Source organism: Poecilia reticulata, chromosome 4, assembly GCF_904066995.2.
Source record: "Poecilia reticulata chromosome 4, P_reticulata-male-v2, whole genome shotgun sequence".
Taxonomy (NCBI): domain Eukaryota; kingdom Metazoa; phylum Chordata; class Actinopteri; order Cyprinodontiformes; family Poeciliidae; genus Poecilia; species Poecilia reticulata.
The window spans coordinates 24,860,180-24,878,458 of record NC_088833.1 but is presented as its reverse complement, the minus strand read 5'-3'; the positions used below and the strand labels follow the sequence as shown (position 1 = coordinate 24,878,458).

Sequence of the window (18,279 nt, the reverse complement as noted above, 5' to 3'; positions counted from 1 at the left end):
ACAAAACACCAGCAGCTTACTCAGGGGAAATTCTCCGCACCTTTCCTGTAGTCGTTTCCGAGCGAGCTTCTCTGCCTATTCTCCCGATCAAACTAAGCAGCTTTTGCCGAACGCGGTCGCTCTCAACCTCCCAGCTCTATAAAAAAAACAAAAAACACACACACACACACACACACACACACACACACACAAAGGGATCGGTTGTAAGGAAACACACACTTAAGAGACACTTTTTAGTCTAAGACATGCGATCAGCACCGACCTTCTGTATGAGGACGAAGAGGTGGGTGAGCTGATCGAAGCTGAACTTCACGGCAGCAGCAGCGATTATTGTGTGGATGTTCTCTATCACCGTTGAGGACTGACCAGCCTGAAAAAGAAAAAAAAAGAAAAGAAAAAAACACAAATAGAAAAATATGCATTTATTTATCTTGGTTATATTGGATATATTTACATGGAAATAGGCATCTTTATGAATTCCAGCATCATTCAAGCATTAAGTTATATGTAGGGATGCACCGATATGAGAACCTGGCCTGATATCAATATCCGATAATACCGCTGTTATATCGATAATCAATATTTACTGATATTATATATATTGCATGTGTTTCCCTACACTTTTGGTACCGTATAAAAGTGACCGCACCACCTATGTAGCTTTTCTGATTTATTTAAACACCACGTAATCCTCTGATGCATCACTATGACTGAAGATATACCACATGGCTAGGGGTGTTTATTAATCATATAATATTGTTTATCGTAAATCTTAATAAAAAAACAAAAACAAACATCCAAGAACTCCAGGGTGATGCATTTCTACCATTTATGTCAGATCTCTTACAAGTCTTGCGAACCAAAAATAATCAAGACTGTCATTTCTAACCTGTATTCTCCAGATCTTGGTGAGTTCATCCAGGGACAGTTTACTCCCAAGCAGCTCGATGATTCCCTTTATCCTCTCACAGTACTGAGCCTGATCAATGTTACCTAAAGCAGCAAGAATCAAACATGAACCATCAAAACATCATCGTGTTTCAAACGGTTTAAGTCGTATTCCTGACAGGTTTTCAAGCGCGACCTCTTACCTTCCAGCGCTATCGACAGGACCGAGTTCTCCACAAGCCAGTCGAGAAGTTTATCTGTGTCGATGGCGTTTTTCACTGTTTTTGACACTGTACTTTCTTCTATTAACTTGGTCACCTACCAGATGAGATTAAAAGAAAGTTTGATACAACACTAAAAAAAAAAAAAAAAAAGGAGGCACTGAAACAAGCTGCCTCAGCACGTCAAACCCTAAGGAAACTGACTTCTTTTAAGGAGTTCATTTTGGTGGAGAAGTGGGGAGTTTTGAGCATTCTCAGCAGCGTGTCCAGCCGCAGGTCGTCCACCACGGCGACCAGTTCCCTCTGGAACCTCATGCACAGCAGCTTGATGGCCGACAGCAGGTCGGGGATGCTCACCAGACGCTGGGGTTAGAAAGAATTTGACCAATTCGTGAGATTTTTTTTTTTAATAAACTACCTTAGTTTATGGTCGTCTTGGTGACCTTTTCCCCACTGCAGTTGCGGCAGCTAACACAACACAGTTCGTAAAAACACTACCTTGTCCTTCAGGTCCTTTTCCTCCAGGTTCTGCACATATGTGATGGTCTTGTGGATGACTGGATCGAGCATAGGCTACACAAAAACAAGAATAAGCGACTTTGTTTATCTGTGTTTGGGGTCAAGGAGCAAGCGGATGCAGCAAATCAATGTAGAACTGAAATCAGAATGGGACTCACAGGTCACATTAAGCAATGAGTAAAATAAAAAAATAAAAAATAAAAAAATGTAGAAATTTATACTAGCAGGAGGCAAACTAATCAAAACAAGAAATAGAAAAATCTAATAGTCCTATGTGTCAGTGAGTATATTTCTAAGATTTCCTTTTATTTCACCATTCAAATCTAAGAAGTATTTTAACTTTGTTGCAACTATGTGATAGCATTCATTGTGAGAATACAGAGTACATATTAGCTCACCTGGACGAGGCTGGAGTTTAAATATTCCGCACAAACACCAAGGGGCTGGACCAGGGCAGATACACACTGAGCACACAGGTGGAAAGAGACAGAGGGGATATCAAACACACAACTCATCAATACCACCTGCATTTCAGCTACATTTAAGGTTTTATAACAGTAACAACATAAGCTGTGCTTCTCAATCCTCAGCGAGACACTTATAAAAACCACAAACAGCAAATATTCTACCTCAAATAAATGCAAAGGCCTAAAGTACAGACTGGATTTTTATCTTGCGTTTTCACACCTGGTAGTCCGGTAGACTGGGTTTGATTGGGATCCTAAATTCCAAACATTTTTTTTTTACATTTTCAGTTGTTGCGGGTCGCTTTTACGACCCACTGTGTCAAACAAACCAAACCCTTTGAGAAAAAAAAACTGTTCATATCCTCGCCTGTGGTGGCGCTGCAACAACAGCCACTGAAGGAAACGACAAGAAAACCTCTGAAGAAGACATGAGCGCAACTTCCTTCCTTCTTCACGAAACACAAACAAAAATGGAGTAGCGTCAGATTTTTGCGGTTGCAGGATTTCTCCTTTGTCTTTGGTATATGTGCTAAAGCTAAAATAACACTCTGTCATTTCTCGCGAGAGAGCTTATAAAAGCCGAGCTGACCAGAGACCGCTCCAAAAGCCGGAAGTGGACTGAAGCGCAGGGTATTCTGGGTAAATTCAACCCAAAAACAAATACGCTCGCAGGAAATTGGCTCGAGGTCTTTTACCAAAGACAAAAGAAAAATCAGCACTCGCTAAATTTGAAGCTACTCCGTTTTTGTTGACATTTTATTAAGGTGTCTTCTTCGGAGGTTTTCGTGTCATTTTCTTAAGTAGTTCTTGGTGCAGCGCCACCACATGCGAGAGGGTCGTTGGTTTATTTGACATAATCCGGCGTGAAAGTGAACTGCACCAGCTAAAAATGTAACAGGTGTTGCAATTTTGGTCCCTAATCAAACCAAGTCTAACAGCTGTGAAAACACCCTAAAAGATTATGGCTTCCTGAAAGAGTGATGTACTGTAAGCATGAGGTTTGCACACACAGTAAAGACAATACTGTGCATTTCATGTCGATTAAACATTTAAAGATTTTTCTTCTAGATATCATTCACTCTGTCAGCGCTTAGTCACAAAAGCATAATGATTAGTTTCTGTTTGTCCTTTTAAAGAAATCCTTTGTAGTCATAATGTAAGCAGCTCCTTGTCCTCAATGACCCCGACCCTCCATCCCACTCGACTTCCTCCTCAAAGCGGACAGTTTAATGAGCCACCTCTGGGAGTCAGAAGAGGAGGGAGCTCTTCTCCCGTTATCCTTCCTCCTTTCTCTTTCAGTCTCTGCCGTCTTTGGAGAAGGTTAAGCATTCGATGGCTAACGCTCGCAGATACTCCTGAGCTCTCACCGCTGCTTAAGAGTGCCAAATTAGTCCGCATTGAGCCTTTAGCCTTGTTAACATGCCGAGCGTCTGAGTCAATTGCTATGCAAACTGCTGCGGTTCCGGCCAGGTCCTGGTGAAGGAAGCATCCGCACAAGGATGCTTTCAGAAACATGTAAAACAACAGGGCATTTCAAGCGTCACACAGTGGGACGATGTCGGAGCAAGAGAGCGTTACTGGGAGGGAGGCAGAAGAGGCACATTCAGCCCTCTGCAGCTGAGAGCAGAGGAGGGGGGAGACATGGTGACCTTTTATGCTGTTATAGACTCCATCAAAGTCTGTCGCTCTGCATGCATGAAATGTGCAACTACTATTTGAGGTACTACAGTATGCAAAGTAGGGCTGGGCAATATGGTTTAAAAATAACATATAATTTTTCTTTTTTTTTTCTAAACCAGTCCCATTCTGATTTGCTTTAATAAATTTTATTTTGCTTTTCTTTTCATTAAAAAAAGAAATTATAAATAACAGAAAATATTTTCAAAAAGTATTGGGTCGGAATATGAGAATTTTTGTTTACTCACAAGCATATAGGCATAACATTAGCAGAATGAAAATAAAAGTTTTCCAGAACAATGTCTGGAAAACTTTGTCTGGAAAAAAGCTGCTCTGATGAGAAAAAAAAAGTTTGGATATTTATTTTTTTGAAGTTCTAATAAAATAACTACTTCATTCTCCTGTTATTACAACTTTAGTCTTGTATTAATACGACTGTATTCTTGTTACATTGTGACATTATTTTTTTAGAAAAAAAATCTTAGCTTGACCCTTAAATTTTGTTGTAGAGTTGATCTGAATTCAAAGTCCAAATAAATAGAAGTTGTAAAACATGCTTGTCAAACAAGATGGCAGCCTTTGGGTGTATTGACATCACTCTGAACCGTGGAAAAAACCGATGAGTATGTTGGTGAAAAAAAAAAACAAATCCAGATTTTCCCTGAAGAAAGGAAATCTTCAAAAACCAAAACTTTGACAAATCGATAAAAACGATTCATCGCCCAGCCCTAATGGAAAGAAATGAAAGGAAGGGATATTCTTACAGCGATCTCGATCTCCTCTGAGCTGAGTTTAGTCTGGATGGCAGCGAATCCTCCCAACTCTCCAAACTTCACCACAAACAAAAAAAAAAAGAGGGGGAAAAAAAAACAAAAACAAAGAAATGAAGCAAAAGTACTGCAAAAATGTATCATTTATAAACATGGACAATTTGACATAGACAATTTATCACTCACTCGATTCACTAAGTCAACCAGCCAACCGTGGGGCTCCTGAAAGAGAAAACAAATCGTGCTTTCATTCAACAATGACAGCGCAAACTCTAACAGACGGACGTGTTGCTGACAGCTGTTGTGTGTCAGTCACGCGTGTTTTCATGAGCTTATTGGCTCGGCTACACATCGGCGAGGATGAAAAACTCGCTTGCCTGTCCGTGAACCATAAACAGAGACTAATAAGGAAGCTGGTATATAAATATTCGGCCAGCTTCGCACACATGTCGGTGCTTCTGGGTGAACCCTGCAGTAAATGGTGAGGACAGAAAAGAAGAGCGTCCCTTACTTTCTGGTAGGTGTTGCTAGGAGAGACTGCAAATATGTTGGCCTCGTCTCCGAAAACTTCGGCCCAGTTCCTCTGACATGACTTCATTCGGTTCTTAAAGTGGTACTCGTTGTCGGGGTTCAGGGCCTGCTCACAAAGAAAACAAAAAAAGACCCGGTGAGATGACGTTTGGCATCTACAGCAGTAATGCAAACAAGAGTCCTTGCCGATTCCTTACGGTGACATCATACATCCAACCACAGCTCCATAGCAAAAATTTAACAGCAATATTTCTGATTTATTTAGCACATCATGGGGAGAAATAAAATGGGTGGTCATTTTTTTCCAAAGTCATAGTTTAACTGTGTTACTCATACATCTACTGTATAAAGGTCAGATTGCCAAACAAATTATTTCATTCGCAAGCTAAGTATTTCGTTTTCAGACTCAATATTTACTGTAGTTTACAAACTAAATATTTAGTTCCAAGGCAAATATTTATTTTCTGAACTAAAAATGCGATTTTCAAACTAAATATTTAGCTTGGTAAGGAGATGTTTAGCAAGCTGAACTAAAGCTTTAGGTCCAAGCTAAATACTAAGTTTGGGAAAATAAATCTGAGTTTGGAAAATAAATATTTATCTCAGCCTTAAACAGCTAGTTGGAAACTAAATATTTAGTTTGTAAGCACAATAATTAGTTTAAACATTTGATTTCCAAACTAAACATTTAATTTTCCAACTAAATATTTATTCCCCAAAATAAAATATTTAGCTCGGACCTAAATAGACCTAAGTATTTAGTTTGGAAATTAAATGTTTAGTTTGGAAAATACATATTATTTTTAGTTTCCAAGCAAGTTATTTAATTTGAAAGCTAGATATTTATTTTGGAGCTCTGACATTTATAAATGCACATAGAACATGGTGAAAATATGACTGAAAAATGACAGGCTTAAATAAACCAAAACATCGCTATTCATTTTTTACCGTGCAACTTTACAAACATTACCTCATAGTTATCAGATTAAAGGAGGCTCAGTATAAAGAAAAAATTTTTTTTGCAGATATGTAAAAAAAATATTTTTAAAACAACTTTTCTTTTTTTCCCCCCACCACTTTGTGTTGACCTAAAGGTATAAAATCCCAATGTAACACATTGAAGTTTGTGGTTAGAACGTGGTAGGTTCAGGGGGCGTGGGACAGAGATGTTCCCTGCATGTAAAACAATCTCCTGGACACAGAGAGACAGCCCACCATGGTCAGGACCCCCATCAGGTTGACGGGGACAGGGTCCTGCTTCACCCTCTCGGCCACCAGCTCCACCAGCAACATCAGCATGTTGTAGATCCCCTCGTGGATCTCCGTGCCCCACTTGTGTACGGCGCTGCTGGTCAACAGCTGGCGAGACGCAAAAACGGAAAGACAGAGTAAGTCGACGAGCGGCTCAGCCCATCCGGTCCGGCGGTCGCTCCGTTCCTTTCGCGGCTCACCTTTTTGAAGGCCTCCGGCATGCACCGATCCACAAACCGCTTGCAGTTCTCATCGGCGTCCGCCAGACCTGATGAGAGAGGGAGGCTCAGCGCTCTGAATCTGAACTCGGAAGAGGAAGATATTTGGTCGGAATACGCAGTCAGCCGTGTGACTGGGCGTCCGCAGGAGCGGCATGTGGTAAAAACCACCCGGCGGTCCAACGACACCATCCCACCGCCACGGCGTTTTGTGTTTAGGAACGTGAAACGAGATGACCCGCGCTCTCTTACCGTGCCGTGCAAGGCAGGTGGAGGCGATGAGGCACTTGCCCAGGGACTCCTCTCTCTTGTAGGGGATGGACCAGTGATCGGTGAAGACCCGGCTCTCCAGCTCGTACAGGTTGGTGGTGGGGAACTCCATGCTGCCTCCCGAGCAGTTTCCGTTCTCGTCGTTGCTTCGCTGCAGACAGACGGGCGTGGCAAATTTATTACCAACACGCAGAAGGTGACTTTATCCCCCCCCCGCTCTCCCTCCCAGAGCTCGTCCTTTCTGTTTTATGACTGTCCAAACCGACCTCTGCGTGATGCGAGGGTAATACAAATCTCCTCTGTAGCATCTGCCCTTCATCTCTGCTCCATCTCCACACATTTAATTAGGGAGCTTGACATGTTAATCTGCCACAACTGAGCAAATGAAGGAGAAATCCACAGAAAGAGAACAGCTCATTTAGCCCTAGCTGAAAAAAAAAAAACCAACTGAATCATTTACCTCAAAAAGTTTGCCAATATATTCATAAGGTCAGATACATATTGTCGTATCCGAGAGCGACCGTCCCCTTACTGAAGGTTTGAACTGTAACTGATGTGGTCTGCAGACCCCCCCGGCCGACCGAACCCCCCCAGAACTCATCTCCAGCTACATTATAAATGAGCAAAGACTATTACGGCCTATTTTACCTGCGGGCTCCAACAAGTTTAAATATTAATGCAGTACAACCCAGTTGGGTCAAGTCGGCCAAATCTGAACACACATCCAATACTGGCTTACATATTATTCAGTGAACTCCTTAGGCATAACCTTTATGCTACAGTTACTGAGGCTGGTTCAGAATCGTTAACATTTCTTTTAGCTCTGGATCCGAAGCAAGGATCTCCCAGTAGCAGTCAGTCTTGCAATGAATCTGAAAAGGCCTCTGACTGAAGACCTGCGCGACAAGAAACATAAACTGTCACGACATGCCAGCAGATCAGAATCAAGGCAGCAGAGATGATATTTCACATTTCACAGGAATACGTCTTAGATGACACCATAAGTTGTTAGCAGGAACTGCTAATGCACCTCATTTGCTTTTGCCGCATCTCTTTAAAATCTCTGTCTAAGTTTAAGGTTAGGCTCTTACCAAAAATGTTGATGGACGAAGTGGCTTAAAGCAACCGATGACAAATAAACCTGATAATTCATTGGCTAAAATCAGCCTGTTTTATACTGTTGTTAGTTTATAAAAAGCAGAACGGCAAAAAGGAATAACATTCCGCTTTGTTTGCTTTTCGAAAACAACTTTAAGGGCTTAAGGGGGCCAATCTATGTGTTTGTTCATGTCTATGAAACAGCATCAAGAACCAATTGCCGCTTTCTTGTGATCATATTATATACATTTTTTAATTTCTCTAATAACACCGAATCCATAATACATTCGCTCACGAGAATCTCTTGCTGGCCCCGTGCCCGGCGGTCAGTGTGATCTCGCGTGCATCAAACGCCGTCAAACACGTGACAGTAAGGTGATAGGCCGCACTTTAAGTCTAACGGGAGGAGGCGAAGTGCAGGGAGCGGGAGGGAGGAGGATGCAACCGGAGATGCATCTTGTTTCATCCTTTCCCCTTTCTAGGAAAATTAGATACACGACAAGCAGATGGATGAGAGGTGGAAAGCAGCAGGAAGACACGGTTAATAGAGACGTTCGGTTGGAAACCCAACAGAAATATGGCAAAGAAAACCTGAAACGTCCGAGCAGGAACAACAAATGACATCCCAATCGGAAACGAAATGACCAACATATGTTGTTTTAACACCTGAAGACATAAGCAGAGTGGAAGGCAAAATGTGTGTGTGTGGTTGTGCTGGGGCGAGCGGGTAACTCTGCCCCACTCTGTTACCGTGCGCCCACAGCCCTCTTGGGAACTCTGCGCAAAAACTGCAGCGTGTTTGTGTGTGTCAGAGCGGCCGAGGGAGGAACTATATTTAGGAGCGACACACGAGGCCACAGACCAAACGCCGGTCTGTTACACATAAACACGGCAACTAAGAGAAGGGGGAATTAATCGCGTTCGTCCTTTGTGTTATGGCACGCGCAGAACGTTTCACATCTTCAAACCTCACACGGAAGTGACTTTTGACGAGTTCCCGTCAGGAAGTTCTGCTCCAGAGGTGTTTTGAAAAATGAATGTGTCGTCACAGAGTCCTTGGTTGTTGATGTGCCCGGTGGTTAATGCCTCACCCGGCTGCCGTGCTTTAAATCGGCATATGGATCAACTTAGATCAGTTTGGTTTCACATTTTTTACTCACTCAAGAGTTGTTCATTCTCGACTGGTTCACCCAATTCAGATTTGTTATAAGGGCAGTTTCTAGTAACTGTGATAGTAACTTTAATTTGTAAAGTTACTACAAATTAACTTTACAAATTTTTAGAAGGAGCGATGATGCTAAACCAGACTTAGTTTAGGAATAGGAAAGCAAAATAAATTTTTTGAGCTTAATAATAATCATTTTAAAAAAGGTACAAAAATTAGGGTCATATTTAATGTATAAATGGGAATATTCTTGCAATTTGTTCATTTTACAATGGATTCGGGACTACTACCACTGACAGATATCCTGCTGCAGATTTTTTTTTTCATATTGGAATTAGCAGACCAGACCTAAAAAAATAAATAAAATCAATCCATCTTAAGTCACAATCAAAATGTAAAGCAGACTTTTTCCTTGAACGCCTTAATATTATCTGTAAGAATCACTTAGCTGCCTATTCATGACCAACCTATGAAATCACTGACTTTGAAAGAGCATTCTTATTCCACAACAGGTTTTCTGACAGAGCAACAGGTCAAAGGTCAGGCAGCAGAGGAAACACGGCTATGTGTTGCTTTAGGGGGTCAGTCAAAGCAATCTCTACTGTGCTATGCTGACAGGAGCTTTATGAGAGGCCGGAGGATTTAATAGCTTTCGCAGCACATAAACACAGCGGGCTGGACGAAGTTAGGACCCGTAAGCAAGTATTATACTGGCAACCAGTTGCTGCTTCTATGAGAGGGATCGCTCATAAGAACATATGGATCTATACACAACTATTACCAAAATGGCACCTTTGCTATAGATATTGCGAAACCGCTTCAAAGTCAAGTTAGAAATACAATCTTAACAGTGGTCGAGCTGTCAGACAGTCTCCTGGTTAGAGGCAGATAATACGATGCAAATCATTTCAACAGTCTAGATGACAATCAAAGAACCATCCTAAACCAGAGCTTGCTTTAAACATCTGTGAAAGTGATGCTTTCGCTGCTGCTCCAAATTACTGGCGGGTTTCACCCTCCAACTTAGCTACAAAAAAGCTACTAGCTAGTTAGCTAGGCTAGCTTGCAAATTTGAATTTCTCATTAAGCTTTAGCAGTAAAGTTACTAAACATACTGTCCAAGAGCTCTTTTTATATCAGTATGAAGTGCTAGCATGTCCTGTCTGTGTGGGACTGGTGGATCATTTTCTCCCTGACAGCTCAAGATAGGGGTTGCTGCATGTAGCTTTGTAGCCGCTAAGTTGAGCTAGTTAAATGGGCGAGCCTACTTTCTGTTGCAACTTACAACCGACCATATTTCCTCACTCGCTCCTGGAGCCGATGCGTGTTGCGCTTACCTCGCCGTCCACGACGTCGTGGTATGCTGGAGGGGGATCGAACCCACTAGTCCCAGTCCTCCCGCTGTTTTCCCCGTCCCCACTGGAGCCCAAGCCGGTGGAAGGCCCACTCTCCATCGGCTCGTATCCATAGCCGAGTCCGGGGCTCTCGTTCGTTAGAAGCGCCACTGCCTCGTTGATGTCATTCTTTGCCAGCCGGAGCGCTTTCCGTATCACGTCAGGATCTGGGAAACCCATGCAGAGGAGCGTCGTTATGTGCTGCTCCTCTTCGGTCTCCATTTTCGGGGTGTCTCCGCTTCCCACACTAGTTGTACAGCGGTGCTCGGCACAGCCCTGTAGCTGTGCACGCCGCCATGTTTACAGTCCGCCGCCGCAGCTAGCCTGCCTGTCACGATTTGCTTCTCCCAGAACAGCGCCGACACAGGTGATACGGTGAATTCTGCATTCCGAGAACTGCAGGCTGGCCACGGGAGCGCGCACACTGACAGTACTAGATGATTCAGTGATTTTTTTTTAAGCCTTGTTATTAGTGTTTACCGTCCATGCGGCTTCACCTGGAGGAGTTATGTTTGGAAGTCCATGATACATGAACTTAACTTTTTTCAGAAGATGAACATAAGTCAATAAGCCGACCTATATTATTATTATTATTATTATTATTATTATTATTATTATTATTATTATTATTATTATTATTATTATTATTATTATTATTATTATTATTATATAAAAAATTAAAATAATAATAGGAAAAAATCAACACAATTCATCACGCTCCCTCCTTCTACTACTACTACTACTACTACTACTACCAATAATAATAATAATAATAATAATAATAATAATAGTTGAGCATAAATAATTTCCGGTGAGCCATTATTTGTAAATAATGTCAAATGTATATATATTTTTTAAAGCTAATACTACTTTTTTTGTTGTAAGATCTTTTGAGGAATCCCCAGCTGATCAATGAGCACCACATATTGATTTAAATGAACAAATTTTAAATCTATTTCTGCGAGGTATAAATAATTTCGTAATTGTGAGAAATAAAAAAAAATGCAATATGCTTTACATTTAGATTTTTTTTTTATTCGTTTACATCTTTTTTCATACTTTTTGATGCAATGATTCCCCTGTTTTCTGTATAATAGAAATTGTTCTATATATTTTATAAGTCTACTTGTGGAAATGCAGCATAGATTTATAGGATATTCAAAATAAAATTTGAAGGTATTTTTTTAACCCTACATTTTTCCACAAAAGAAATGAGGAAAAAAACGTTTAATGCAAGTCATTTGTCCATCTTATTTTTTGTCAAAAAATGTTTATTAAAACTTTAATAAACACTACGCTTTCAAAATTCCCTTCTAGAGCAAAACCAGAACAGTGATTTTAGGTTTTACAAAGAAGGGCGTGGCATTGCGCGTGAGCAGGGGCGGTCTGGGGGCGTTGGTCGCTGTGCCTCGCCGCGAGCGCATCACGTGATCGCCGGGCTCACGTCGGGCTCACGTGATAATGAACTAAACAAAACAGGAACAAAATGGCTGCAACTGGAGATGAAGCCGCAGCTATGGACAGTATTTCCAGGGAACCAGCAGCCGTTTCGGCGGGGTTAATCGCAGCTGCTAGCGGCATGGCTGCAGCTGAACGCCCCGAAGATCCACCGGAAGCCCCGTCGAGTGCGCCAAAGAAACCTGGAACAAACAGTACGTGGTTCTTTCTTTGCACTTCCTTAGCACCCAAATGACAATAAAACACACAGTAAACAAATGTGTTTTTGCTTTTATCTGATTGTTGATTGATGATTTATTGCATTGCAGTTTTGGTTTCATCTTAATAATTTAGTTCTGCTTCAAATTGTTGTTGCTCAGGCGATGGAGGTGTGGAGACCGCAGAGGAGGCTGTGGAGCCCGCAGAGCCAGATGTCAACGAGCTGTGCTCTGACATGTTTGAGAAGATGGCCATTTTCCTGCAAGGGGAGCTAACAGGTGTTAAATCTATTCTCAGTGCCATCATTGTGCTCTTTCTTTAAAGCTGTCATTGTGTACTGCAATCTAATTTTAAGCATGCCTAAAATGTATAATTTAGATACTACCTATCACTTTTCTAAAAATATTCCCAAACTTCACTCAGACTTGTTTCACTTATTGTCAAAGCAGTTTTTCTTGACTTCTCTCTGGCCATCATTTCTAATGAATCTGGTTAATCTTGTTGTACAAGTTACTTGGGATGCTCCGATCAGGTTTTTTGCTTCCGATTCCAATCACTGCCGATCACCGATCATTGCCGATCACATGGATTGTCCTGTTAATCTTTCGTTTAAGTATAAATGCTAGTATGTAATCTGGCAAAATGGAAAAGTGATCTGGCAATAATGTCACTTAATTTAGACATAAAACATGCAAAATACTTGCAGACACAATACAGCAGCTATTCAGTCAAATGCATAATTGAAAAACCTGCTCTCAGTAAAACAATATTTAACAGTAAATATTTATAAAATTATGAATGCTTAATGGATGTAAATGATGTGTTTGGCTAGCTTTGAACCATACATTTGACAAATTTCAAGTCACCAGAAATCTCACCAACACCCTGTGTTTGGTGTACATTAACTATTAGTGTATGCTGGTTAGAAGTGTGTCTCTAAATGGACTTATTCTTATTTCTATTCCATTTTTCTTTACTGTTGTTTCTTGTCTATCATGAACAAATGTGACTTTCTTCTCAGCGACGTGTGAAGATTACCTGCTGTTGGAGAACATGAACAAGCTCACAAGCCTGAAATACATGGAAATGAAGGACATTAGCATCAATATAAGCCGGAACCTGCAGGATCTCAACAACAAGTGTAAGAATGTAGCATAATTTAAAGAAAAAGAAAAATCAATATTTATGAATTGTTTTTTTTTTCTCTTCCATTTCTGATTTCTTTCTGAATTGAAGAGCTCTTGGTTATGTGTGTGTGTGTGTGTGTGTGTGTGTGTGTGTGTGCGTGTGTCTGTGTGTGTGTTTCAGATGCGAGCCTACAGCCTTACCTGGACCAAATAAATAAGATCGAGGAACAAGTGTCATCCCTCGAACAGGCTGCATACAAATTGGATGCATACTCCAAGAAGCTGGGTAAGACATGTGCTACACAGTAGAGAGAAATGCCAAAGTGTATTTACTGCTGAGAAATCATGAATTTTTTTTTTAATTAAAAAGATACATAAGTTACCAATATCATCCCGATTTGGTTCAATGTGTTAAGAAAATACAAAAAGTATTGAAACTCTAGTTATTGCAGTAAATCCTATCACTCAGTTCTCAGACTGCAAGACAACAGGAGGAAGATAAACATGGGACAAACACATGAGAGATTACTGCAAAAGGAATGTTTTTATTGTTGGAAAATAATGGCTGTATATCAAACGATCAGATATATAACTTCCTACTTTCTGATTGCGCTGCATCATTTATGACGCACTCGACAATACGTGATTTACATGGAGAACAAAAGTGACAAACAGGTTTGTTTGAGTGTTTATAATTTACTTCCTTCTGCATTTAGTGATGAAGAAAATTGCAATTTTACTTTCAGAAAAACGCTTTTAGCCATTTTAATTTTTATCATAACCATAAATAAGATCCAGACTTTCCCTCAGAAAACTTGCTAAGCCCGGAGCTCGTTGCGCTAAGGCAGTCATTCATCCAGCTGGCTGCCATAGTTTTGAGTTAAAAAATGTTTAAAGTTGACAGGAAATTTGAAAATATCACTCGATAGTTATGCATTATTGGAAGATTAGTACCTAAACACCAACTATAAAGTCTTAAAAAGGTAATGATAAAAAAAACAACTAAAATAAATAAATAATGCTAAGTATGGTGGGGGCACAAGTAAAGCCTGGTGGCCCGCCAGGCTTATAAATACACTGTGGGGAAACTCTAAAATCTGATATCGTTTCATCTCGGTCCTAGAGACTGGACACGCTTTTATCTGTGGAGGGAACAATCCTTTTTGTTTTTCTATTTGTAGAAGCCAGATTCAAGAAACTGGAGAAGCGATGAAGAGGAGGCAGACTGAGGGCTTCGGCGCCTTCTCGCCTTCTTTCACCCATCCCTGCCCTCCACTCTACTTGCCACAGACTCAAGAGCTGCAGGGGAGGATGTGAACTGTGGCTGAAGCTAAAATAAGAAACACTCCTGCGAAAGCAGCCGTCTTTATGCACTAATACCAGAGTGTTGACTCCAGTATCACTGGTTTCTGTTCATGCGACCAAGATGTGCCACATCTGTTTGTCCAACTGTTAGCCTCTCCTAAGTAATATCAGGAAGATGTTCGTATCTAAAAGTGAAGCAAATGACACAAACGTAGTTAATTTGCTTCTTAAAGCATATTTAAAGCTTAATCATGTCAGAAACTTTTTTTTTCAGGCATTTCTTTTCTAAAATGTTAGACAATAATCTGAGTTTACTCTGCATTAATTATTCTGTCAGGCAGTGTTCATAAAACACCAAACTGCTTAAACCTGAGGCTTAGTTCTAATGTTGAGTTTAAAGACAAACTCTACAGTTTGTTTTAAATTTGTAGCTCACATAAGATTCCTTATAAAGTCAACATCATGTCGTGTTCTCCTGAAATCACATTTTCTTTGAAATAAAGCCTGATCCTGCCACTTACAGCAGATGGCAGTCTTGCACCACGATTGGTTCTTTAAGGATTTTTTTTTTTTTTTTTTTTAGACATCAGTTGTTTTCCTGCTTGGGAGAGGTGGGGGGAACCGAACCACTGTTAGACAAGAAAGGATCGAGTTACTTCTTTCTCACAGAAAGGACAGGAGTGAAGCTTCAGCAGAGGGAAACGGATGGCATCTAGTCGCACATTCAAAGCAACGGATGGATGCCAGCTGCTGCCTTTGTTTCCATCTTCACGTCAACTGCACAGCAGATCGTCTAAACTCGTTGCATCTTTCTTCTGATTGTATGCCAACCTCACGAGGATGTGTATTTGTGTGTGAGGCTTAATCTAAAACAGGTCTCTGTCATTAGTTCAGCTGAGACGCCGGCACAGAGGGAGCTCGTTATTCATACTGTAACGTTATTTACTGTTGCTCTGTGTGATCCTTCCATGTCTCCCTTTCCTTGCTTTATTTTTCCCCCCTCCTCCCCACATCCCTGGAGTATACACCTCAGTCCTCTCCTAAAGGCCCTCGACTCTGCGTCGTGAGCTTTGGGCGGTTTTCTGGAGTCTATATGTGCGTGCCAGGAGGCACTCGAGCAAAGTACAGAAGGTAACATTAATCACAGCCAACCCTCTCATGTTGTTAAGTTTGGGTGGGTATTGCATGTTCTGTGCTAAATAATTGGCCTAAAGACTGGGAAGGTGGAAGGAATTTCTGTAGTTTTTATAGCTTGTAGGTTCCAGCTATGGTGGAAAAAAACAGTTCAGATAGCAGATTATTCTGCTTTGGGAAAGTAGTCGCCTCTCCTTTACACCTTACACTTGAAAAGCTCCATGTATTTAGTTTTGTTATCAACACAAGTAATAATTTTTTAGTTGGGGGTTTTTGCAAATAAAAGTAAAAATATGAAATGTTTAGCTTGGCATTTCAATTACTTTGCAGACTTTGTTGCTGGAGGAATTTCGAGGCTATGTTTTTCTTCTTGTGGTAAAATATGTCAGACTTAAAACTGAGCATCAGTTTTAAGTTGTTTTTTTTAATGGATTTACAGTTGGATTTAGGTCTGGACTGTGATCGAGTTATTATAAAACATGATATCTAAACCATCCGTTTGGTGTCATCCTGCTTGAAGCTGAATATGTTGCAGCTTCTTGTAGGTGTTCTTCCAACATCAAACAAAATGATGTTTTCTTTTCCCTCAATTACACAACCATGCACTACTTTGTGTTGGCCAATGATGTGAAAGTCATTGGCCAACACATTGAATTTTGTAAGTTTGTAGTGAAACGGTTTGAATTTATGAATTCCTATTCAAGATTATGTAAATTCGTGATTCACGGCTTGTCAAAGTAAAACAATTCTTTCCTTTTCTACCATGTTTTGTTTCAGAACTGCTTTCCTGCTATAAAACCAAGTTCATTTCGACCAGGTGATTTTATTTGGCACCGAGTTGTACATCTTACTGTAGGATACCTTGGTAATCCCTCGCTGTCGTTCTTCCCTTGTCACACGTGGTCCTTCTAGCGCCGCAGCGTGACAGAACCTCAGACGTGCATCTCTTTCTTTCTGCCCTACAGGTGTCATTTTGTCAGGGACGAAAGAAACCGGGGGATAGGATTGTCAACCACAGAGCTTTAATCCATACAGAATGCGGCTTCTCCTGGATAGTTTTTGCAAACGTTTACCTTTCATTTTTACACTTTCCGCCTTCAGTCATGTTGTCTTTGTTGTTGCTTCTCCAAAGATTAACTCTTGATCCAGAGCTCAGAACAGACAAGGTTATGAAGTTTTGTTTCCTCTTATCTCTCCATAAAGTAGTCACTTTCCATTTTCTGTTTAACCTTTTTATTTGTTTATTTATTTATTTATTTTTTTAAATGCAAATGTGTCAACAGCTTAAAGATTTGTAAAATGCTGTTTGCGTCAACTATTATGTTTTTAAGACTTGGATTGTTTCAAGGTAGTAAAAGATATCTCCTGAAGGAAAGATACTAACTTCTCTGAAGATGCATCTGATTTGGATACTTTCGAACAGCTTGACCTCGATTTGTTTTGAGGTGATGGAGGTCAGAATTTCCCAGCACTGTGACGAGTCAAAGTATCAAACGCATGTCCGTCATCAGCAGAAGCGCTGGAGCTGATCTCTTCAACACTCTCAAATGGAGCTTGAGCCAGTTAACAACAACGGGGCCAGATGCCACACCACAAACTTGTGTAACTGACAAGGCAAGCACATATGTTTTCTTTTTTTTTTTGCTCATGAATGAGTGAGAGAGGACACTCGAATGATTTTCAAACCACATTTGTTCTTTGTTTTTCCCGTCTTGTGCAGACTGAGCATTTTGTAGCTGGCCAATGTCAACAGCTTTAGCAGTGTTGTGAAATCCCTTTGTGTCCTTTTTGTCTTCCTCTTACTTTCTCACACACAGTTTGGACGAGCAACCCTCGTTTGCCTCGCTTTGAGCCTTTTAAATGTCCGCGTAAAGCCGTGCCACTACAAAGCCATCCAAGCAGCTTGAAATAAGTGACAAGGGGGGTGTTCGTGTTTACATCCACTCGTTTCAAAGAAGCCCGCAGATCTGGTTGGTGTTTGGGTAGCAAATATAAGCCACATGTGAGATCTGAGGAAGTGAGTCAAACTTCAAACACCTTCAACAGGAAGAGCCTGCAAATCCACACGAGGTCAACTTTTGGCATGGCAACCGTTCAGCTCACGCCTTCATCGTCCGCCGTGTGGACGACGAAGGTGAGGATGCAGGAGCGCTCTGAGAAACCCGTCACATCCATCCTCTCAGAAACCCGAAACCGAAATTCAGATTCTTGTCAGGTATGTTCTTTGAAGAGTTCAACCAAAGCTGGAATTCAATCCATTTTGAGTAAACCCAAATGTCCAGACCTTCATTACAATGCACGAAAGTAAAGCGGAACCAGATGGCACAGAACCTCAGGTTGCTGCGTTGTTTGGATCCCTGACGTTCACAGTAGAACCGCTCAGGGTGTCGTACTCTACTTGCCCAGATCCAGTCTGTTTTTTGTTTTTTTTGTTTTTTCTTTCTCAGTTAAGTCGAAACCAACATCACTGTGGTTAAAATGCAATGTTAGGTCAGTACTGGCTTGTCTTTTTCAATGTTGCCATAGCATGAGTTCATATTCTTCCTCCATCCTTTTGGGTTCCATGTTTTCAGAACTTTATCTAAATT

The 18,279-nt window shown here is 40.9% G+C and overlaps 2 protein-coding genes across 4 annotated transcripts in view; one reads left to right on the top strand and one right to left on the bottom strand.

Moving 5' to 3' along the window:
• The window catches only part of usp24 (ubiquitin specific peptidase 24), a 39,155-nt gene extending 28,349 nt beyond the window's left edge, over positions 1-10,806 (bottom strand). For all 3 annotated transcript variants that reach the window (XM_081606540.1, XM_081606541.1, XM_017304535.2), the window contains exons 1-14: positions 10,413-10,806; positions 6,795-6,963; positions 6,525-6,592; positions 6,289-6,432; positions 5,054-5,179; positions 4,729-4,764; positions 4,537-4,602; positions 2,027-2,092; positions 1,608-1,682; positions 1,314-1,472; positions 1,092-1,206; positions 890-993; positions 263-370; positions 41-136 (exon numbers count right to left, since the gene is read on the bottom strand). In XM_081606540.1, coding sequence (XP_081462666.1) covers positions 41-136; positions 263-370; positions 890-993; positions 1,092-1,206; positions 1,314-1,472; positions 1,608-1,682; positions 2,027-2,092; positions 4,537-4,602; positions 4,729-4,764; positions 5,054-5,179; positions 6,289-6,432; positions 6,525-6,592; positions 6,795-6,963; positions 10,413-10,691 — 1,611 coding nt within the window. In that variant the 5' untranslated portion in view covers positions 10,692-10,806. The remainder of the gene's footprint in view (positions 1-40; positions 137-262; positions 371-889; positions 994-1,091; positions 1,207-1,313; positions 1,473-1,607; positions 1,683-2,026; positions 2,093-4,536; positions 4,603-4,728; positions 4,765-5,053; positions 5,180-6,288; positions 6,433-6,524; positions 6,593-6,794; positions 6,964-10,412) is intronic.
• Positions 10,807-11,926: 1,120 nt separating this feature from the next.
• Positions 11,927-15,103, top strand: bloc1s2 (biogenesis of lysosomal organelles complex-1, subunit 2). The gene is made up of 5 exons (XM_008407386.2): positions 11,927-12,121; positions 12,287-12,403; positions 13,147-13,266; positions 13,434-13,538; positions 14,434-15,103. The coding sequence occupies exons 1-5, from the start codon at positions 11,956-11,958 to the stop codon at positions 14,463-14,465; spliced, it is 540 nt and encodes a 179-aa protein (XP_008405608.1). The 5' UTR covers positions 11,927-11,955; the 3' UTR covers positions 14,466-15,103.
• The last annotated feature ends 3,176 nt before the right edge of the window (positions 15,104-18,279 follow it).

Coding starts and splice junctions, on each gene's coding strand:
- bloc1s2 (XM_008407386.2), top strand. CDS start 11,956: ATGGCTGCAACTGGAGATGAAGCCGCAGCTATGGACAGTATTTCCAGG. Junction 12,404..13,146: donor CCTGCAAGGGGAGCTAACAG/GTGTTAAATCTA, acceptor CTTTCTTCTCAG/CGACGTGTGAAGATTACCTG. Junction 13,539..14,433: donor TGCATACTCCAAGAAGCTGG/GTAAGACATGTG, acceptor TTCTATTTGTAG/AAGCCAGATTCAAGAAACTG.